We start from the raw sequence: 20160 nt of genomic DNA on the forward strand, positions 1-20160 counted from the left end.
ATTATAATCATTAAATGCTTATTCTGAGTGACAGATATAAGAGGTTAAAAACTTAAGAAATCAAAACAAACCTTGTTCTATTTTTAGAATCTAAAGTAGTGTCATCCTTATTGATCATTCCCATAAATGGAATCAAGATAATGTTGGTTAAGTTAGAGGCTTTGTTACCTTGGAGAGAATGCTTTATTTGAAACTGACACAAAATGTCAAATAAGAATATCTAAAGGTATACCATAAAAATAATAAGTAAATGCTTGTAAGAAACTTGAGAAGTTGGACACAATTATTTGAATGTTAGCCTACATTAGATTTAGTATTTTGTTGTTGTTGTTTTGTAGAAATTTAAGATGTTCAGTTTGTACATCCAAATATGTCCCATAAAAAGTTTACATCTTCAATACTTCTCATGTTTCTCTCTAAGCTCATAACACTTTATAAGATTTTTACTTAGTCATAAATTTAAAATAGCAATTAATAAGTTTTTTCAAAGTGCAACCTACAGGTCAAGCAAGATATTTTTTATAATATCTAAGGGTGATTCAGAAAGTGGACAAAGACTAAAACATGAAAATTATATGCAGGGTAGATCCATATTAGCCAGAAAATAGATGTAAAACCTAGATGCAAACCAAAGAAGGAAGATTAGTGAATATCATAGAGCCCATGCAGAAAGCCCTCTTGAGTGTTAAACTTTATGATGGCTTATATTTTGTAGGAAAGGTTGGAACCACCCTCAGATACACTGATTTAGGTCTGTGCAAACACAATACCGATTAGAAGCAGAAGTCACACTTATGCAAAGAATCTGTCAAACTAAAAAATGACAAAAAAAGAGAAACCTAGACATGTTGGACATGAACACCATAAGTTCACTGCTTCTATTGTTCCTTTAAGTAGCTTAAAAGTAAGTAAATTTCTACCTACATTTTTAAAGAGAAATTGGTGCTAATTCCAGATGCCCTGAAAACTTACTCATATACACATTTCCTATAAATGAGTGTACCACTATATAGTAAAACTTACTTGATGATGAATTTTGATACTTTGCCACTAATAATATAACTGTAAGGAAAAGAAATCCACAAATATCCAGATGGCTTTGAATTATATCAAGAACAATACCTAGTAAACCTTAAGTATTGGTGATTTCCATTCCAAGTATAACTTCAGGAGTATATCAAAATAAGCCTTATTTAGAACACTATCTTGCCTCACACAGTAGCTTTTTTATTTTTTAAGATAATCCTGGTAATACTCCTTATTCTACTAAGTATAAATATCTAAAAAATAATAGGCATACAAAATAATATGTGTGTGGTGTTAGTAAAAGAAATACGACAACTTTGCAACATAGAACATCCACAGAAAATCAGTACACCCAGTCTAAAAATTAATTGCACACTGCTATCAATTCAGAACATAATTGATTTTGTATGATTTTAACTCAAATAAAATATATATCAAATTTCCACTCAATGATAATAATAATGTAGCTAAATTCTTGTTGCTTTTACTATTTAGACTATCTGAGCAAGAGTTTCTCCAGCTTGTAAGCCACAAGAGTCATATTTTATCAATCTGTTATAGGTAGGTATGTCTAAAATATTAATCATCCAGGAGTGTCTGGGGTAGCCATTGAACATCAACCTCCAGTAGCTTGGTCCCTTTACCCCAAGATGTTATAGAAATGTTACATGTATCTATTTGTACTAGAACTGGCCTAAGCAATACCTACCAACCTAATTGATTTTGAAAGAGACATGACTTAAAGTTAACATTGAGAATCTAAAATTTTGCTTCATTTTTCCTAAAGATAAAATTACTTTGTTTCTGACTTTTTTCTTAACTGGCCTAAATTTCTCTAGTGATAGTAGCTTATGCCTTTCAAAAAAACAACCAGGCTACTTGTGGGGTGGAAGGGAAGATGCCAAATAAGCCCACTGACATGAGTAGTAGCCAATTACTATTTTAAACAGTGTAAACTAAATTTTTATAAATTCTCAAAGACAAATTTTCCACAGAATATATTACAAACACAAGCCAATCATTTATAAAAAAGAGGACTCGATTTCATATTAATGAATATTCACCTCGGTCTGAATTTGCTGCAATTATTTATTCAATTATAAGTCTATAAATTCTTGGAAGACAAATCATCTTAATGGTGGATCAAATAAGTAAAAAGGCTGATAACTTACTGCGTCCAATTTTCTTGCACTCTGTTGTGTATTGTAAGGGTTTTCTACATAACCTTGCTGTAAGAGGGCTTTCCTATCCAGCGTTGTAATGTCATCCGTGTTGGCTTCTTCACCTTTTAGACACTATGCAAAAAAGAATAAACCACCAGACATATATTTAGAATATTTTTTAACAAAATAAAGGAATAAGTAACCACTGAATATGTCAGTGATTATTTGTATAGGGGTTAAGGATACTAACTCTGACAATCATATTGCCTATGTTTGAATCCAGCTCCCATTTTCCAGCTAGATGATCAGTTTAGATTAAATGGAAACTAATAGTAATTTTTTTTAAATAATTAAAACATCAAAAAGAAGAATTAAGACATAATACACGTCCAGCACTTATAAAAAGTACCTAGCCCAGTCAGCATTAAATAAAAGATAGCTACTATTATAACTACTGTTAGCCATGATGAGTCTTTGTAAAATTAACAACTGTGAGCATGACTACTCCATTAGAAAATTAAATTCAGAAGTAAAGTACCAAAATATAGGTGTAACCTTTGAGGTGAAATATTATTTCAATGCTAAAGAGATAAACACCATTTTTCCTTAAATATGAGATGTGCTTATAATTCCTTAACAAAAAAGAACAACCTCAATAGGATGGCAACTTGTCAAAAATGTAATAGATCGCAACCATTCTTCCCCCAGGATTTATTCTTACTGAAGATCTTCCTTGAAAGATCATACTACATCTTCATACTCTGCTCTCGTCTTTATGACCTTGGATTGCTATATAAGATGTTATTGCATACTTGTTTATGATTTATTACCTGCCTCTCCTAATGTAAGTTCCGTGATAGTAGAGACCTTGCTTGTCATTTTTATTTAGAAATATATAAGGGCCAGGTATGGTAGTTCATGTCTGTAATGCCAGCACTTTGGAAGGCTGAGATGAGAGGATTACTTGAGCAACGGTTTGAGACCAGCCTGGGCAACACAGCAAGACCTCATGGCAATCAATCAATCAATAAGTAAATAAAATAAAATAATTATCTGGGTATGGTAACACATGTTACAGTCCCAGCTACTTGAGAGGCTGAGGTGGAAGGATCTCCTGAGTCCAGGAGGAAGAGGCTGCAATGAGCCATGATTGTGCCACTGCATTTCAGCCTGGGCAATAGAGTGAGACGCTGATTTTATATGTATTATATACACACACACACAAGTTTACATTTTAGGTAGCAAAACAATTTGGAAATGAGACATCATCTTTTTATACTGGGTGGAAGGAAAACTCAGTAATGAAATTTGCCATTGGAATTGCTATGATTGGCATATTTGTCCCCTCCAAATCTAGTGTTGAAATTGATCCCCCATGTTGGACCTGGAGTCTAATAGGAGGTGTTTAGGACATGGAGACAGACACCTCATGCATAGATTAATGCCCTCCCTCAGGAGTAAGCAAGTTCTCACTCTGTTAGTTGCCAAGAGAGCTTGTTGTTAAAAAGAGCCTGGCACCTACCCCCTTTCTCTTTGCTTCCTCCCTCGCCATGTGACTTCTGCACAGGCTGGCTCCACTTTGTCTTCTGCTATGAAGCAACCTGAGGTCCTTTCAGATGCCCAGTCTTGAACTTTCTAGTCACCAGAATCATGAGCCAAATAAACCTTTTTTCTTTATAATTTACATAGCCTCAAGTATTTTTGTTTGTTTTCTGGGTTTTTTTTTAAAAAAAAAAAAGGATTTATTAAGAAGACAGAAAAGCTCCCACAGTGGGAAGGGACCTGAGGGGGTTACCCAGGTATTTTTTTATAACAACACAAAATGAACTAAAACCAGAATCAAGCAGAGTCCAGCTTCTTCATTACTGTTCAACTGATTATCACTTGACTCATGTATCAGCCTGATTAGTCAGTGGCTAAGGCCTTTCATTATTGACCTGGACCCTAAATATATTTAACCTTAGCTTTTCTTTGTCAGTAAAGATAATCAATTTTTATATTGTTCTCTGTTTTAAAGAGGGGCTTACATTTCTGATATCAGGGACTTCTATTTTCAGAAATTGCTATTACACTGTTAATTCATTAACTATAATAGAATTCACTAATAGTCCATTTATGCAGCAGTGTTGATATACATGTAAAAAGAGATTAAGTTCTTTGAACCCCTTATGTACAAGATTGTTATACTAGAATCTACAGAATCTACATAGACTTTATCTAAAATTTTTCAATAGAAGTTATTATGCAAGACTACTAAAAAATGTTAAACTTAATAGTTTTACACTTTTAATGTAGAGTTAAAAAATCAAAAAGGCAAACCAGGCGTAGTGGCTCATGCCTGTAATCCTAGGACTTTGGGAGGCAGAAGTGAATAGATTGCCTGAGTCCAGGGGTTCGAGACCAGTCTGGGCAACTTGGTGAGACCTTGTCTCTACAATAAATCAAAAAATTAGCTGAGTGTGGTGGCACATGTCTGTGGTTCTAGCTACTGAGTGGAAAGAGTACCTGAGTCCAGCAGGTCGAGGCTGTGGTGGCCATGAGTGTGCCACTGCACCCTAGCCTAGGCAACAGACTGAGATTCTGACTCAATAACAAAAAAAAAAAAAAATCAAAAAGGCAAAACAGCATATTTTCCAGCAGAAAATATGTACATATATTAACTTTTATAAAATTCTTTATTAATATTAAATATTTACTAGTTACATGGAAAGATTTTCAAATAAAATTTGTTCCCCTCTTAAACCAAAAGCAAACAAATGTCATTATTTGAATTTGAATTTAAGGAAATAAAAGCTTTACTTTCAAAATATTTTGGGACAAGCAAAGTGGCTCACACCTGTAATCCCAGCACTTTGGGAGGTCAAGACAGGAGGACTATTTGAGCCTAGGAATTCAAGACCAGCCTAGGGAATATAGTGAGACCTCTTCTTTACAAAAAATCAAAAATTAGCCAGCTTTGTTGGTGCACACTTGTAGTCCCAGCTTTTGGGGAGGCTGAATGGGGAAGATTGCTCAACCCCAGGATTCTGAGGTTGCAATAAGCGATGATTGTGCAATTGCACTCCAGTCTGGGTGACAGAGTAAGAGCCTCACTCAAATATATATACATATATATATATGTATATTTTGAGCTGTTTTGCTACTACCGAATAAAACATGTGCTTACAAAACCTTCTACTTTCCCAACATCTCTACAGTGATCTAAATATCACATGGTTATCCTGCAAATAATACATATCCAAATGCTAAAAGGTTGTGAAATGTATCTTGCCTAGTATTAGAAACACCAGATTACCATATTTATATGTATAGACTTGGGTTTGAAAAAATGTTTTTAAGATAAGGAACACCTAATAATTCCATTAATTATGTTGTTCTTTCAGCTAACCACTATGTGATTTATTTAGTTCTAAATAGTCCTACATGAATTTGTAAAAAATAGCTGACATGCCAGACCTACTTATAAATTTATCATTCTTTTTGCCTATAGGAAAAGGCTAAGCAAATACAGCCATCAAATTTCCCTGAAAATATGTTATTCTTTTTTTTTTAAGTGAGAAAGCAGGATTTATTGAGAGGACAGAAAAGCTCCCACAGTGGGAGGGGACCCCAGGGGGTTGCCCAAAAATGTGTTATTCTTATAAAAACTTAACAGAATTAAGAATTATTTCCAAGGTTTCTCATCCTTATGGCCAATAGAATCATAAACTATGTTTCCTAACTATTGGTCCCAAAAATCAAGATTGACTTCTCCTGTATGCTTATGAAAGTAATTAAACTTATGTTTAATTTACTCTAATATTCATAAATGGTAAATTTACACTTAATTAATATTAAATAAAAGCATAATAATTGCAACAATTTGTGATGTTAAAAAACATTTCCCATAATGAGGCAAAAGACAATCATGAAGTGATGACAGTTTTTGATTATAGGATCACTGCAAAGTCTAAAAACACTTTTCAACATAAAAACGTAGACTGTGAGACCAACTGAATTTAAGACAGTAACATCAAAAACATATATACATATATATACACAGAGAGAGTATGCCAAAAAATATATATACACATTTTAAGAAAGAAAAAACTGTATTAAAATTGCAATACTCAATATATACTGACAGCAAAAGATGAATACAAGTCACATTGGACATATGCAATTGCAAGAGGTACTCAAAGTGGTTACCATCAGGGTCCAGACACTTCTGATTATGGTAAACTACTACAGAACTTGTTGTGAGAGGCCTCCTAGATCTTCCCTTGTGCTCATCACACACAGTGACATGTGTCTCAAACTTATCACGAATGCATGCAGTTGTTAGGTATGTAAGGGCTCAGCTGTACTCACACCTCCTTTGGCGTTCTTCCACAACATTCTTGAATTTTTAAATACTACTTCAAAATGGCCTTGCACGCCTCAAATGTCAACTGTGCTTCCACCATTTTCTTTGATTGTCCTGCTAGTTACATGGTGATGCTAGCATTCATTTGATTAATACCACATTTTGAGCAAATATCATACTACACATTGCTACTGTAATTCAATTCAATTTCAAAAATTAATATATAGATAATATCAATTCTTCTTTCAATTCAACTTCAAAAGTAATTCATAGATAATATCTCTTAAAATGTGTATACATTTTTTGGCACTCTGGATGTAGATATAATTTCATCTTACTTCCAATCCCAAGGCAAGTAAAAAACTTCTGAAAGATGACTAGGCCATATGGCTAGAGTTTTTGTGTCTAACAATGGTGATAATAACCTTTTAAATTTATTATGAAGAATAGATGTTAATGTCATATTATACTTATGACTAACAGAAAGACACATTGGACAAGAAGATATTTTATAATATGTAGTTTTCTTTAAAATTCATTAGAAGTTTATAAAGACTCATATATTACCTTTTCATCTATCTTGTTTCTTAGAGATTGTTGATGTGTGATATTTGATTTTGTTTTTCTAGAATTTCTCTGACTATACTGTTTATATCCCTCTTTCATTTCAGTCTCATATTGCTGATATTTTAGTTTATATTTGCTTGTTGGTGCTGGCAAGTTTTCAGATATTATGTCCTGCTCCTATAGATAAAAAGGAAAGCATGAAAATCACCAGAAAAAAAATCAAAATAATTTTTTATTTTCCCCATTGGCATTAACAGGTTTATCATTTATGTCTTAAAAACAGACCAATGTAATCATATGTTCTAAACAGATATATTTATATATCTAAACAGACACGCTTATACGATAGATATTATATATTTATATTAATTAAAACTTCACTTGGTACAGCATCATTGATCAATCAGAGCAAACAGAACTGCTTAGAATGGGTACTGGCCATAAGTACCAGCAAGTCTGTACCTTGTTTCCCAATTGAAGATCAGTTCTGGTTCTAATAGAGCTTGAGAGTTTTTGATAGGCTTTTTTTCCTGCCCCAGAAGAATTTCATATTTAATCATTTTTTCCAGAATAGTCATAGAGAATGGAAATCACTAATCCTGAGAAGCATTGGTTGACATTTCTAGAATATTAAGATATTCTACCTTTGAAACATTTCCATGGGAGTTGAGAGATAATGGAGCCAGTTGATAGAGTACTAAGAAAATATAATGACATACACATTGATCCAGGGAGGGAGAGACATTCCAAATGGAATACACACACAAACACACACACACACAAAAAAAAAACACACACACACATAAAGTCAATTGAACCCTTGAAAAGTATTGAGAATACTTAAGTCTAATCCAGAAGAGAAGGATGAGACAAAGCTTTAGAATATAAACTGTAGCAAGATATTATTACTGCAATTTTCCAAAACAATACTGAAGAGAACATGAATAGAGCCAACTACAGTAAAAAGACTAAAGAGGACAGAAAATTCTACTTGTGTAAAACTAGTCAGAATCATATTCATAATGTTACATAAAACACTAGATGTGTTTGAAGTATAAACATGTCCCAAGGAGACACCTTGAAATGAGCATAACTACTTCTTAATCCATAGTATTCTGGTAGATTAAAGTATAAATCAGTTTCCAAGAAACTGGTCTTATACTCTTAAACTAGCACAATCCAATCTAATATTTTGCCACATTTTAAAAATTCCTGGATTTCATATTAGGATATACCTGCACTTTACCAATGTCATAAGAAAACATTTTAATACCATTTCTATGTGTGGAAAAAACATAAAACAAAGTAAAATTATTTCACTAACATTATTGCTTGGGATTTTAATATATCCCAAGCAATAAATTTGACAAATATAGACCGAACATAATAAAAATCTCTAGATTAAAAGAGTGCTGACTTAAGTGCCTGGCCGGGTACTGGCAGCAGGAGATGCAGAGGGAGCCCAGAGGCAGAGTCCCACTGAAGAGGACAAGAGAGGCAACCTGCCACCATCTTAAAGGCAGGGCAGGAAAGTGCTCTGACTTACTCACCATGGAGCAACAGACCCGATCTCTGTGACTGGTGGATCAACTACTCAGGGAATGATCGTGACCCAGGGGGAATATGCTGGAAGCACAAAATTCAGAGGGACTTGGTGAGTGCTGGGTCTCAGGGTCTCCACCCCCTACCCTGATCCAGCTGCAGGACAAAGGGTGTGGCCAGAAAAGGATGAGGAAGAACTCCAAGGAGATCAGTGGTAAGTCTGGGGCTGACCCAAACTCCCTCCTCCCCAGCAATTCTTTTAACATCAGACTCACAGCTGGGCCATGACTGAGAAAGACAACCCCAGGCAGAGCCTGGATGTCAGTCACAATAGAAGAACTCCATTCCAGGATTGGCCTGGTTGGGGCACCCCCCGGCGAGTACATACCTGGGGAAGACACAATCCCACACCTCCAAAGTGGGGTAGATCTCCCTGAGTATATGAGAGTGGAAGGGGAGGACTGCAGACCCACCCACCTCCACTGCCCCTCCTCCTTCCCTGCTCTGGACACTGGAGAGAAAGTGAAAAAAGTGGAAACTCTACAGGAGAGACCAGACTAGAGGTACAATTGCAGAGCCTGCCACAAGAGGACAGGGTTTTTTGTTTTTTTTTTTAATTTTTTTAACTTTTAAAAATATTTTGCCTGTTTGTATGTTAGTTTATCTATTTTTTAAATATTTCTCCTTTGTGCATGAATGTGTATACGAGGGTTTGATCTGCATCTCCCTCATTTTTTTCTTTTCTTTTTCTGTTTCTTTCTTCTTTTGCTGTCTTCTGTTTATGTGTGTATGTGAATGACTGAGTGTTCATCTTTCAGTTTTGTTATTGTTGTTGGTTTGTTTTTGCTCTTTTGTTCTTCTGTTTATTTTTATTTATTTATTTTTTGGTTTAAGGTGTGTGTCAAGATATGTGTGAGGGCTCAATCTGCATTCCTTCCCCCTCCCCCCCGCAGGACTTTCTGTTTTTCTTCTCCATTCACTTTGTGCTAGGTGTGTGTGCTTGTGTGTTTAGTTTTCTTGGTTTTGTTGTTGTTGTTGTTGTTTGTTTTGTTTCACTATGTTGTTATTCCAGTTTGTTTTGGGGTGTGTGTGTGTGTGTGTGCATGTGTGTGTTCAATTGTTTTTTGTGTTGGTTTCTGCTTTCATTGTTCTGTGTTGTTTTTTCTATTTCTTTTTTCTTTTTTTAATTCTTGCCCATTTTATTTCATTCTATTTTTCTCTGTGCTCCTCATTGGTGTCACTGTATCTTGGACTCAGGGGGTACACACATGTACCCATTACATTACAGAGTGGTGGCGGGGAGTGGGTCTCAGAGAACACATACCACAATCAGTGAACATTGTAATTTGCAAATAGTGTCTGAATCCTACCATGCCATCCCCTACTTTATTTGACTTTTAAAACTACAAAAGACAGCAAAGCTTTCCACCCACAGTCCTATTGCAAAACAGAACAAATCCAGAGCCTAGATCAGGGAAGAAGAGATGACCAAGCAAACATCAGAAGGGAAAGCCTCTCCCACTGACACTGAAAAACAGAACTAAAGAGAAAAACAAATGAGGAAAAATCAAAGGAAGACCACAGGCAATTTCAAGTGTAACAAAGATAAAACCCCTGAAAAATCAATGTTGTAGCCAAAACAATGAAACTGGTCCCAGAATATGACAGGGATTAAGGAATGGATGGAAACAGTGAATAAGACTCAAGAAAGACAAGATACAACACTGAAAGAACTTAGAGATTTTTGGTTATAAAAACTTTCATCCAGGAAATAAATAACAAGATGACAAGCATGGAAAGCAGAATTAATCTAACTGAAGAAAGAATCTCAGAACTTGAAGACCAGAACATGGAATTAGCATGATCTATAAAAAAAAAAAAAAAATAGAAAGAAGACTCAGAAAGAAAGAACAAAGCCTACAGAAGATGTGCAATTATAACAAGAGGTCAAACCTATGCCTGATTGGTATCCCAGAAGAAAGGGAAATGGAGAACAACTTGGAGCAAGTATATGAGGAAGTAATCCAAGAAACCTTTCCCCGTCTCATCAGAGATGTGACCAGCCAAGCACAAGAGATACAGAGAACTCCCACAAGACATCAAATGAAAACCAACCCCTAGACACATAGTAATTTGCCTACACAAAGTAGGCACAAAAGAAAAAGTCTTAAAGGTAGTAAAAGAGAAAGGTCAGACTACCTACCAGCGAATACCAATCAGAATAGCAGCAGACCTACCAGTGGAAACACTACAAGCAAGAAGGGACTGGAGTGCTATATTCAAAGTCCTCAAAGGTAAATAATTTCAACCAAGAATTTCTATCCAGCCAAGCTCAGCTTCATCAGTGATGGAGAACTAAAATTCTTCCCAGACATCCAATCCCTAAGAGATTATGCCACTTCCAGACCAGCTCTACAGGAGACACTTAAAAAGGTATTACACAGAAGAAAGAAAAGAAAGAATGACCACACACTTCCCAAGAGAAGAGCAGAGCACAGAATCAAGAAAGAATGCAGTGAAAAAAGACACTTGAAAACACACACATACATAAAACCCCAAAGCCAAAAGAAAACAAGTAAACAAAGAAAAAACTTTATAAGAACCTCATGACAAGGATAAATAATCACATTTCAATAATCAACCTGAATGTGAATGGACTAAATGCACCAGTGAAAAGACGCAGAATGGCAAACTGGATAAAAAACCATGAGCCAATTATTTGCTGCATCAAGGAAACTCATCTCAACACAAGGAGTGCACACAGACTCAAAGTTAAAGGATGGAAAATGAGTTTCCAGGCAAATGGATCACAAGGAAGACAGGAGTCACAATCTTAATTCAGACGAAATAAGCTTTAACCTATCAAAAATTTAAAAACACAAAAAAGGACACTATCAATGATAAATGGTTCAATCCATCAACAAGAAATATCCATTCTAAACATGTATGACCCAACACAGGAGAACCAGCACTTCTAAAGCAACTACTAAGTAAACTAAAAAAAGATATTGACTCTAACACTATTATAGCAGGGGACTTGAATACCCCACCAACAGCCCTAGATAGATCATTGAGGCAAAAAAATCAACAAGGAGATCCAGAACCTAAACTTGATACGTGACCAAATGGACTTAATAGATACCTATGGATTATTCCACCCAACAACCACAGAATATACACTCTACTCAACACCACATGGAACATACTCCAAGATCAATCATATCCTTGACCATAAACCAAGCATAAACAAATTCCATAAGGTTGAAATCTTGCCATGCACCTTCTCAGACCACAGTGGAATAAAAATAAATATCAACACCAACAAAATTTCCCCAAAGTTCACAAAGACATGTACACTAAACAGCATGATGCCGAACAACTACTGGGTCAACACTGAAATCAAAACAGAAATTAACAGATTCCTGGAGACAAATAAAACGAAGAAACATCCTATCAAAACCTCTGGAATGCCATGAAAAATTCTAAGGGGAATTTATATCTCTACGAACACACATCAAGAAAATGGAAAGATCACGAGTTGAGAGACTAACTAATCACTTAAGGTAGCTAGAAAGAGAAGACCACCAAAACCCCAACTTTAGCAGAAGAATCCAAATCACCAAAATAAGAGCCAAATATGGGACATAGAAGACAAAAATATCATAGAAAACATCAATAAAACAACAAGCTGGTTCTTGTTCTTGAAAGAATTAAAAAGATTGATGGACCCCTAGCATGAAAGACCAAGAAAAAGAGAGAAAAATTCCAAATAAACACACTCAGAAATACAAAAGACCAAATCACAACTGACCTCAAAGAAATACAAAAGATTATGAGAGATTACTATGTACACCTATATGGGAAAAAAAACTTGATAATCTAAATGAAATGGAGGACTTTCTGACATCACACAACTTCCCCAGATTGACACAAGAAGACAATGAGACACTAAATAGACCAATAACAACCCAGGAAATTGACTATGTCATATAAAAACTACCTACAAAAAAAAGGCCTGGACTTGATGACTTTCCAGCAGAATTCTACAAAACATACAAGAGCTTATACCAATCCTACTGAAAGTATTCCAAGCAATTGAGAGATGGAATTCTTCCCAAATCATTTTACGAAGCTAACCTCACACTAATAAACAAACTGGGTAAATATCCAACAAAACAGAGAAATACAGGCCAGATAAAGACATCCTCAACAAGACTGCAGCAAATCAGACCCAAAAACACATCTCAAAAATCATCTACCATGACCAAGTAGGCTTCATCCCCAGGATCCAGGGCTGGTTCAACATTGGCAAGATCATAAATGTCATTAAATACATTAACAGATGTAAAAACAAGAACCACATGATTATCTTATTAGATGCAGGAAAAGCTTTTGATAAAGTCCAGCATCCCTTCTTGACAAAAACCCTCAAACATCTAGATATGGAAGGAACATACCTTAAAATAGTAAGTGCCATCTACAATAAACCCACACCTAACATATTGCTAAACGGACAGAAACTGGAAATATTCTCCCTGAAAACTGGAACAAGACAAGACTGCCCACTCTTACCCCTCTTGTTCAACATTGTGTTGGAAGTAATAGCTAGGGCAATTAGACAAGAGAAGGAAAACAGGGTATCCAAACAGGAAAAGAAGAAGTCAAGTTATCCCTCTTTGCTGATGATATGATCCTATACCTTGAAAATCCAAGAGAATCTGTCAAAAACCTACTTGCATTGATAAAGGACTTTGGCAAAGTCTCAGGGTACAAAATAAATGTACAAAAGATAGTTGCATTTTTATACACCAACAACAAGCAGGCAGCAACCCAAATTAAAACCACAATCCCATTCTCAATAGCCACACAAAAAATGAAATGCCTTGGCATCTGCCTAACCAGAGAAGTGAAAGACCTTTACAATGAGAACTACAAAACACTGCTCAAAGAAATCCAAGAAGACACAAACAAATGGAAAAATATTCCATGCTCATGGATAGGAAGAATCAACATTGTTAAGATGTGTATCCTACCCAAGGGAATCTACAGATTCAACACAATATCCATTAAATTACCAACATCTTTCTTCTCAGACCTGGAAATGACAATACAAAAATTCATATGGAAACATAAACGACCATGAATAGCCAAGACAATCCTTAACAAAAGAAACAAACCAGGAGGTATCACACTTCCAGACTTCAAACTTTACTATAAGGCTACAGTAATCAAAATAGCCTGGTATTGGTACAAAAACAAACATATAGACCAATAGAACAAGATAGAAATTCCAGAAGCAAAATCTCAATTTCTCAACCAACTCATCTTTGGCAAAGTCTCCAAAAACAACCACTAGGGAGAGGAGAACCTACTCAGTAAATGGTGCTAGGAAAACTGGCTGATCACATGCAGGAGATTGAAACAGGACCCCTACCTATCACCATACACAAAAATCAACTCTAAATGGATCAAAGACCAAAATGTAAAACCTCAAACTATAAGAATCTTGGAAGACACCCTTATGGAAATTGGAACTAGCAACCAATTCCTGCTCAAAATCCTAAGTGCTCATACCACAAGAAATAAGATAGAAAAGTGGGACCTCATCAAACTGATGAGCTTTTGCAAAGCAAAACAAACCATCAAGAGAGCAGGGAGACAGTCCACAGAATGGGAAAAAATATTTGCCAACTGTATATCTGACAAAGGCCTAACATCTAGGATCTACAAGGAACTCAAACATACCGAAAGGAAAAAAAACAAACGGCCCCATTAAAAAGTGGGCAAAAAGATATGAATAAACACTTCTCAAAAGAAGATATACGGGCAGCCAACAGACACATGAAAAAGTGTTCAGCCTCACTCATCATCAGAGAAATGCAAATCAAAAGCACATTGAGAGAACACCTAACCCCAGTAAGACAATAAAACAAACAACAACAGATGCTGGCAAGGATGCAGAGAAAAAGGAATGCTTCTACACTACTGGTGCAAATGCAAACTAGTTCAACCTCTTTGAAAGACAGTGTGGCGATTTCTGAAAGAACTAGAAATTGACCTGCCATATGACCCAGAAATTCCCCTATTGGGAATATACCCAGAGGAACTCAAATCATTCCACAAAAAGATGCCTGCACACATATATTTGTTGCAACTCTATTCACAATAGCTAAAACATGGAACCAACCATGCTGCCCATCAAAGCTGGACTGGATTAAAAAAATGTGGTACATATACACAAAGTAATATTATGCAGCCACAAAGATGGACAAATATATGGACTTCGCAGCAACTTGGATGGATTTAGAGTTGATCTTACTCAGTGATCTATCACAGAAACAAAGAACAGAGTACCATATGGTCTCACTCATAAGTGAATTTGAACAATTATCATACTACTATAAGAAAGGAATTGGCAGTAGAGGGAAATTGCCAGGGGAGGGAGGGGCACACCTCATCAACAAAGGTACCCACATAATCAATGTTTGTATACCTAATCCTGAACAAAGGTACCCACATAATCAATGTTTGTATACCTAATCCTGAACTCTACCCCACATCTTTAAAATAAAGTAAAATAATATATAAACAAATAAAATGTAAAATAAATAAATAAATACAGTGCTAATAATGCATAGCCTAATTCTGAAAATTGGTAATAAGCAAATAAATACTAACCAGATCATTTAGATGATGCTGAGTATATGGTATTTGGCATGATGTGTCCCACCCAAGAGCAGAAGATGAATTTGGAGGGTTAAAATGAACTTTTGATTTACTAAGTGGAATATATGAAAAATCATCCTAAAAAATAAAATATAATGATACTTATTATATGCATTATGCAATATTGTGTTCAAATGTCTATCTTAAATACTTAGCAAAAATTACCTCATCAGAGTCAACAAGGCTTCCCAAGTCAAGTCGTGGGACCCTGAAAGAAATAATCTATTTATCCCATAACTTTTAAAAATGAGACATTAATAATTGTGAATCATATAAGCTACATCATACATAAAAAGGTACCATGAAGCCAATAGTGTGCTCACTCCAACCAGCTTATGACAGGCATTTGTTAAACGTTCAGTAATTTTTTCCAGCTGATTGTTAATCAAAGCAATCATTCAAAATAAAATTAAATAAATTATGGTTAAAGTATATTAAAAACAAAAGACATAAATACTCAAAATGCATCATTCTCTAATGATTTTACTGAATTTCACTATGATCTGTGCTCTAGAGGTTACTTGCATCTATCATACCTGTGTGGTAATATCATAGTGGGCATCTCTTTCTGACTCTGTGCTTAGTGATATCATATAGATACACTGAAATCAGCCTTGGTGAGATTATTTATACTGAAATTGACAAATGCTACGAATGCGGACTTGATTTATCATCTTGTTGGTTTCTGAGACTTAAACAAGTGACAGAGAAAATATTAATAATGCAGATTAGACTTAAAATTGAATCATGTTTATCGCTGTCACACAGGGAAAAGCACCTAAATAAACTGGGGAAATATTACTTCAGTATCCAAAACTATTATTTTATTCAGCAAAGCAATCACTCACATCACTTCATAGTAAATAAAAATATTAACCAACATTCATGTTGGAACCAAACTGGCTTATTAATTGCAGCCATAGGCTAGCTGGAGATATAAAGTTCAGCAGAAAACCAAGAGAGCATTATGTGAGAATAGACTGGCTATAAGGAATCTACAATAAAGAGTGTATGTATTTTATTAGTATTTATAAACAGTTTTCTACATGTTCTTTATACCAGTAAAAATAATATATACTTAAATTAATTTATAATGAACAAGTAAAATTTATAATAAACTTACAATACACTTTCAGAAAACCAGTTGCTAAACATTTCCCAACTCACAATTGATATAGCCACTGTTACATACTCAATAACCTATATCTAAGCCAGGGACCTAGTTCTATTCTTTATGTCTAGATGAAAATACAGGTATCTATTATGTAAACTCACATAAAATTGCTGACATTTGCTCATTTTTAATATCTGGAAATGTCAATGTTGTGTGGGACAGCCTAGTAAATTACTAAGTTTTTAATTTCTATTTCCAAGAAGACTTATAGTCTAAAATACTTGAAAGAATATGAAAATCATATCATTCCAAATTTTAAAAGCTTAAAATAATGACATAAAACATAAGTCAATGTATTCTAAGCCAAAAATAAAATAATTTCAATGATATTGATAAAATTATCATAGTTCTCAAAATTAAAGCACAGACATATTTATCTTTAAATTCATTTTGACTATCCAAGTATAAAATTTAAAATTTTACATATCTTTAATAAATACCTCTAGCTAAATTTTCTACTCTTTAATAAATGCACTTAGCTGAATTTTCTAAATGAAGAAATATTTTAACTTTTTCAGAAAATGTAAAAATAATATTAAAAAAATAAAAAGCCAAGACAGTATTACCATATTTCTCCCATCCTATCACAAAAGCTATTTTAATTTTGGCATGATGATTTTCAGGTCATCCATATGCATATAGACTTTTCTGTGGTTCACAATCAGATCTACATATATAATTTTGCTTTCTTTTCTAACTTGTCAATAGCTCATAAATATGTGCCCATCAAACAGTTGAAATGTGAAGACTCTTGACTTACACTGGTGGGCAAGGGTTCTCGATTGCCCATGATTCAGAAGTCCACCTTTGCTTTAATTAAAAAAAGATAGAATCAGTATAAATATACCCTTTATACTTTAATAGATAAGCAATGAGTCAATGCAGTAAAGCTAATTTCAATTTTCTCAGTAAATTCCATTTAAGAAATACTTATTAAGCCCTTTCTACTGTACTTAAGACACAGATAAAATGGTAAGCAGATTATTAATAGATAATCCCCACTTACATAGTATTCTGCCTGCTTGGAAGACTTTCACTCAAATAAACAATAATGGAAAAATAAGTCCATAAACAGAGCAATTACATAGCATGTGTGCCCAACCTGCTCTACGGAATTTAGGAAGCTTAAAAAAGAGGGGGCTGCAGGGCAACTTTTAAAAGGAGTTCTGAACAATGGGGAGTAGTTAGCCAGATCTGAAAGGAGAAGGAAGAAAATTGCTTCAACCAGGAAACAACTTGTGCTGCACAGGCCCGCAGGAAAGTTAGCATTTGAAAAGGGGTGGAATCCAGAGTGTGAGGAGGCAGGGGGCAGATGTTACATTACAATACAAGATGTAGGTTTTGGATCTTTTCCTTGAGGGAAAAGGAAAACATTGCTGTGTTTGAGCAAAGAAGTGAAAAAATATACATGCATTCGATGTTCAATCCTATTGCCAAAAAACTGTAGAAAGACATGAAAATTACAGCCAGTTTAGCCGCTATAGAATAAAAGTATGTATGTGTCTTAGGAAAAGTTCAAGTTAATAAAAACAGGAAATAATTCACCCTTCAGTACTTATATCTTGTTTTTGAAATGTTGTCTAGCTTGTGCTATTTTTTGTGATATTGATATTAAGCATGAAAATTACATTCTACTATTTTTCATTTTTTATATTTTCTGTAGACATAATTTTTCAAATAACAATAATAAGACAATAAGGTTATTCTTAGAAAATAAAACTAAATTAAGTAGTGGCAAATTTCAAGGAACTGTTATCTTCAGTTTTGGTGGTTCCGTTCTTTACATGCAGGAAATACTCATCTAAATATTAGTGAGTATAAGTCGACATAAAATGTGAAGAAAGAGTCAGAAAATTATTTAGTAAGTCATCCAGCAAAAGGAAAAGTATAAACCACTACATACTTGTAGTGGTTTCTTTCTTCCAGAGAATGGCTGAATTCGGCTCCTAGAAGCAGCAGCAACTCCTTTAACCTCCAAATCCATTTAAGATCATGTATTTATCATGCAGTATACTTTGGGAAAGATAAAATAAATATTAAATGCAATTTTTACTCTAATTTTAAATAATCCCTACAAATTACATAATAATACTAGATACAGTCCCTTAAGACTCACTTGGTACTTCCAACCACCAGAACTGTAAAAAGATAAATTTATATTGTTTTAAACCACTAAGTTAGTGATAATTTTTCACAACAATAGGAAACTAATGCATGTCCCTTTTCCTACACAATGAACTATATATTTATTTTCTTTATATATTTATTTTATTTCACTTCCCAAACCTTTATAAGTTTTGGGTTGCCAAGGTAGGCTGATGAAAGTATTTTTAGCTAGCATATTCTTCATCTAATGCAAAGAATAAAATAGAGTAAATGGTCCAATTGGTAATAACGTAGTAATTGATTAAAATGCTGGCCAAAAAAGGTTGAAAATAATCAACTTGTAAATATACACAAAATAAAAATCAGATAAATATATCTGTCATCAATATTTTGCATATTTTATTTTATACATCACCTTTACATTACCAAGCATAATTTTTTGTTTAAAGATATGTTCATACTTTGTTTTTCTATTGTTAGACTTGAATTTGATATTAATAGTAACTTAATTTTTTAAGTAAAGATAGCAAGGCATAATGCCAGCTTAATGTTAGATAAACATTGTAATCCTAATTTTTGCCACTTTCCCATTAATTTATAAAACCTAATCTTGGATTTATAAAACCTAGAAAACCGTAGGAACTCAGCTATTTGTTAAATAAGTGAATTCAGTCAATTCAGATATGAATTAGTTTAGAACTACATAGCATACAAATGATTCATTTTGATATAGCAAGAGTATTCTAAGGGAAAAACCATCCTATATGGAACACTCCAGAATCTGTAAGATCAGAGTTGTCAGGTAACTGACATGCTACTTAAATAATTTTGGACAGGGCTTAAAAGATAAAAAAGAGCTCAACCTTCTGATTCTTAAACTGAGTAAGCTGAGACCCAGAAAAGTGAATTTGACTTTTTCAAACTGCCACTTATTGCAGAGTTTGAATTCGTACAGGGATTCCAGTTTGTTTGTTTGTTTGTTTGTTTGTTTTTTCAGGACTACACCCTTGCTGTTATAGGCAATAGAAGAATCAGAGAGAATTAGCTGCAGGTACTAAAGATTACCAGAAACCGAAACTTCATGGCACGAGATTCAGTATTCCCGACAAATGGCTGTGAGGCAATTTTTGGAACATATGCCAAAGGTTATGCTTGCCCTAAAGCAATAAATATCCATTTAGGATACGATGCGGGTAGGGAGTAGCAGGAGGAGGGAAGAGCACTTCTGAATGGCTTCTCTCCCGACTCAAACTGCTGCACATCATGAGATATTACTGCTAGCCAAGTAACCAATATTACTGGCTATCATTTTTAGTTCTACCAAAAAAAAAAATGAACTAACTTCCCACTTCCTTCATTTTTTTTAAGGATGATTATTTCCAATTCTAATTATCATCATATCTCTCTAGGTAGTGGGTAGTGATGTTAGTGGCCATTATGTTGCTTTATACCATATCAGAACATAATGGGAAAAAATAAATAAATTGATTGAATCTGGCGCTTAAAGGAAG

General features: G+C 34.4%; 1 protein-coding gene across 1 annotated transcript in view; it reads right to left on the reverse strand.

The window, feature by feature from the left end:
- Positions 1–18556, reverse strand: part of CAPS2 (calcyphosine 2) — a 62801-nt gene extending 44245 nt beyond the window's left edge. Inside the window, exons 1-4 of the mRNA XM_021707371.1 lie at positions 18447–18556; positions 17304–17353; positions 7102–7278; positions 2199–2321 (exon numbers count right to left, since the gene is read on the reverse strand). Coding sequence (XP_021563046.1) covers positions 2199–2321; positions 7102–7278; positions 17304–17333 — 330 coding nt within the window. The 5' untranslated portion in view covers positions 17334–17353; positions 18447–18556. The remainder of the gene's footprint in view (positions 1–2198; positions 2322–7101; positions 7279–17303; positions 17354–18446) is intronic.
- Between the last annotated feature and the right edge of the window lie 1604 nt (positions 18557–20160).

The sequence above is a fragment of the Carlito syrichta genome, unplaced genomic scaffold (genome assembly GCF_000164805.1).
Source record: "Carlito syrichta isolate Samal-C Ts95f unplaced genomic scaffold, Tarsius_syrichta-2.0.1 Scaffold316858, whole genome shotgun sequence".
NCBI lineage: Eukaryota > Metazoa > Chordata > Mammalia > Primates > Tarsiidae > Carlito > Carlito syrichta.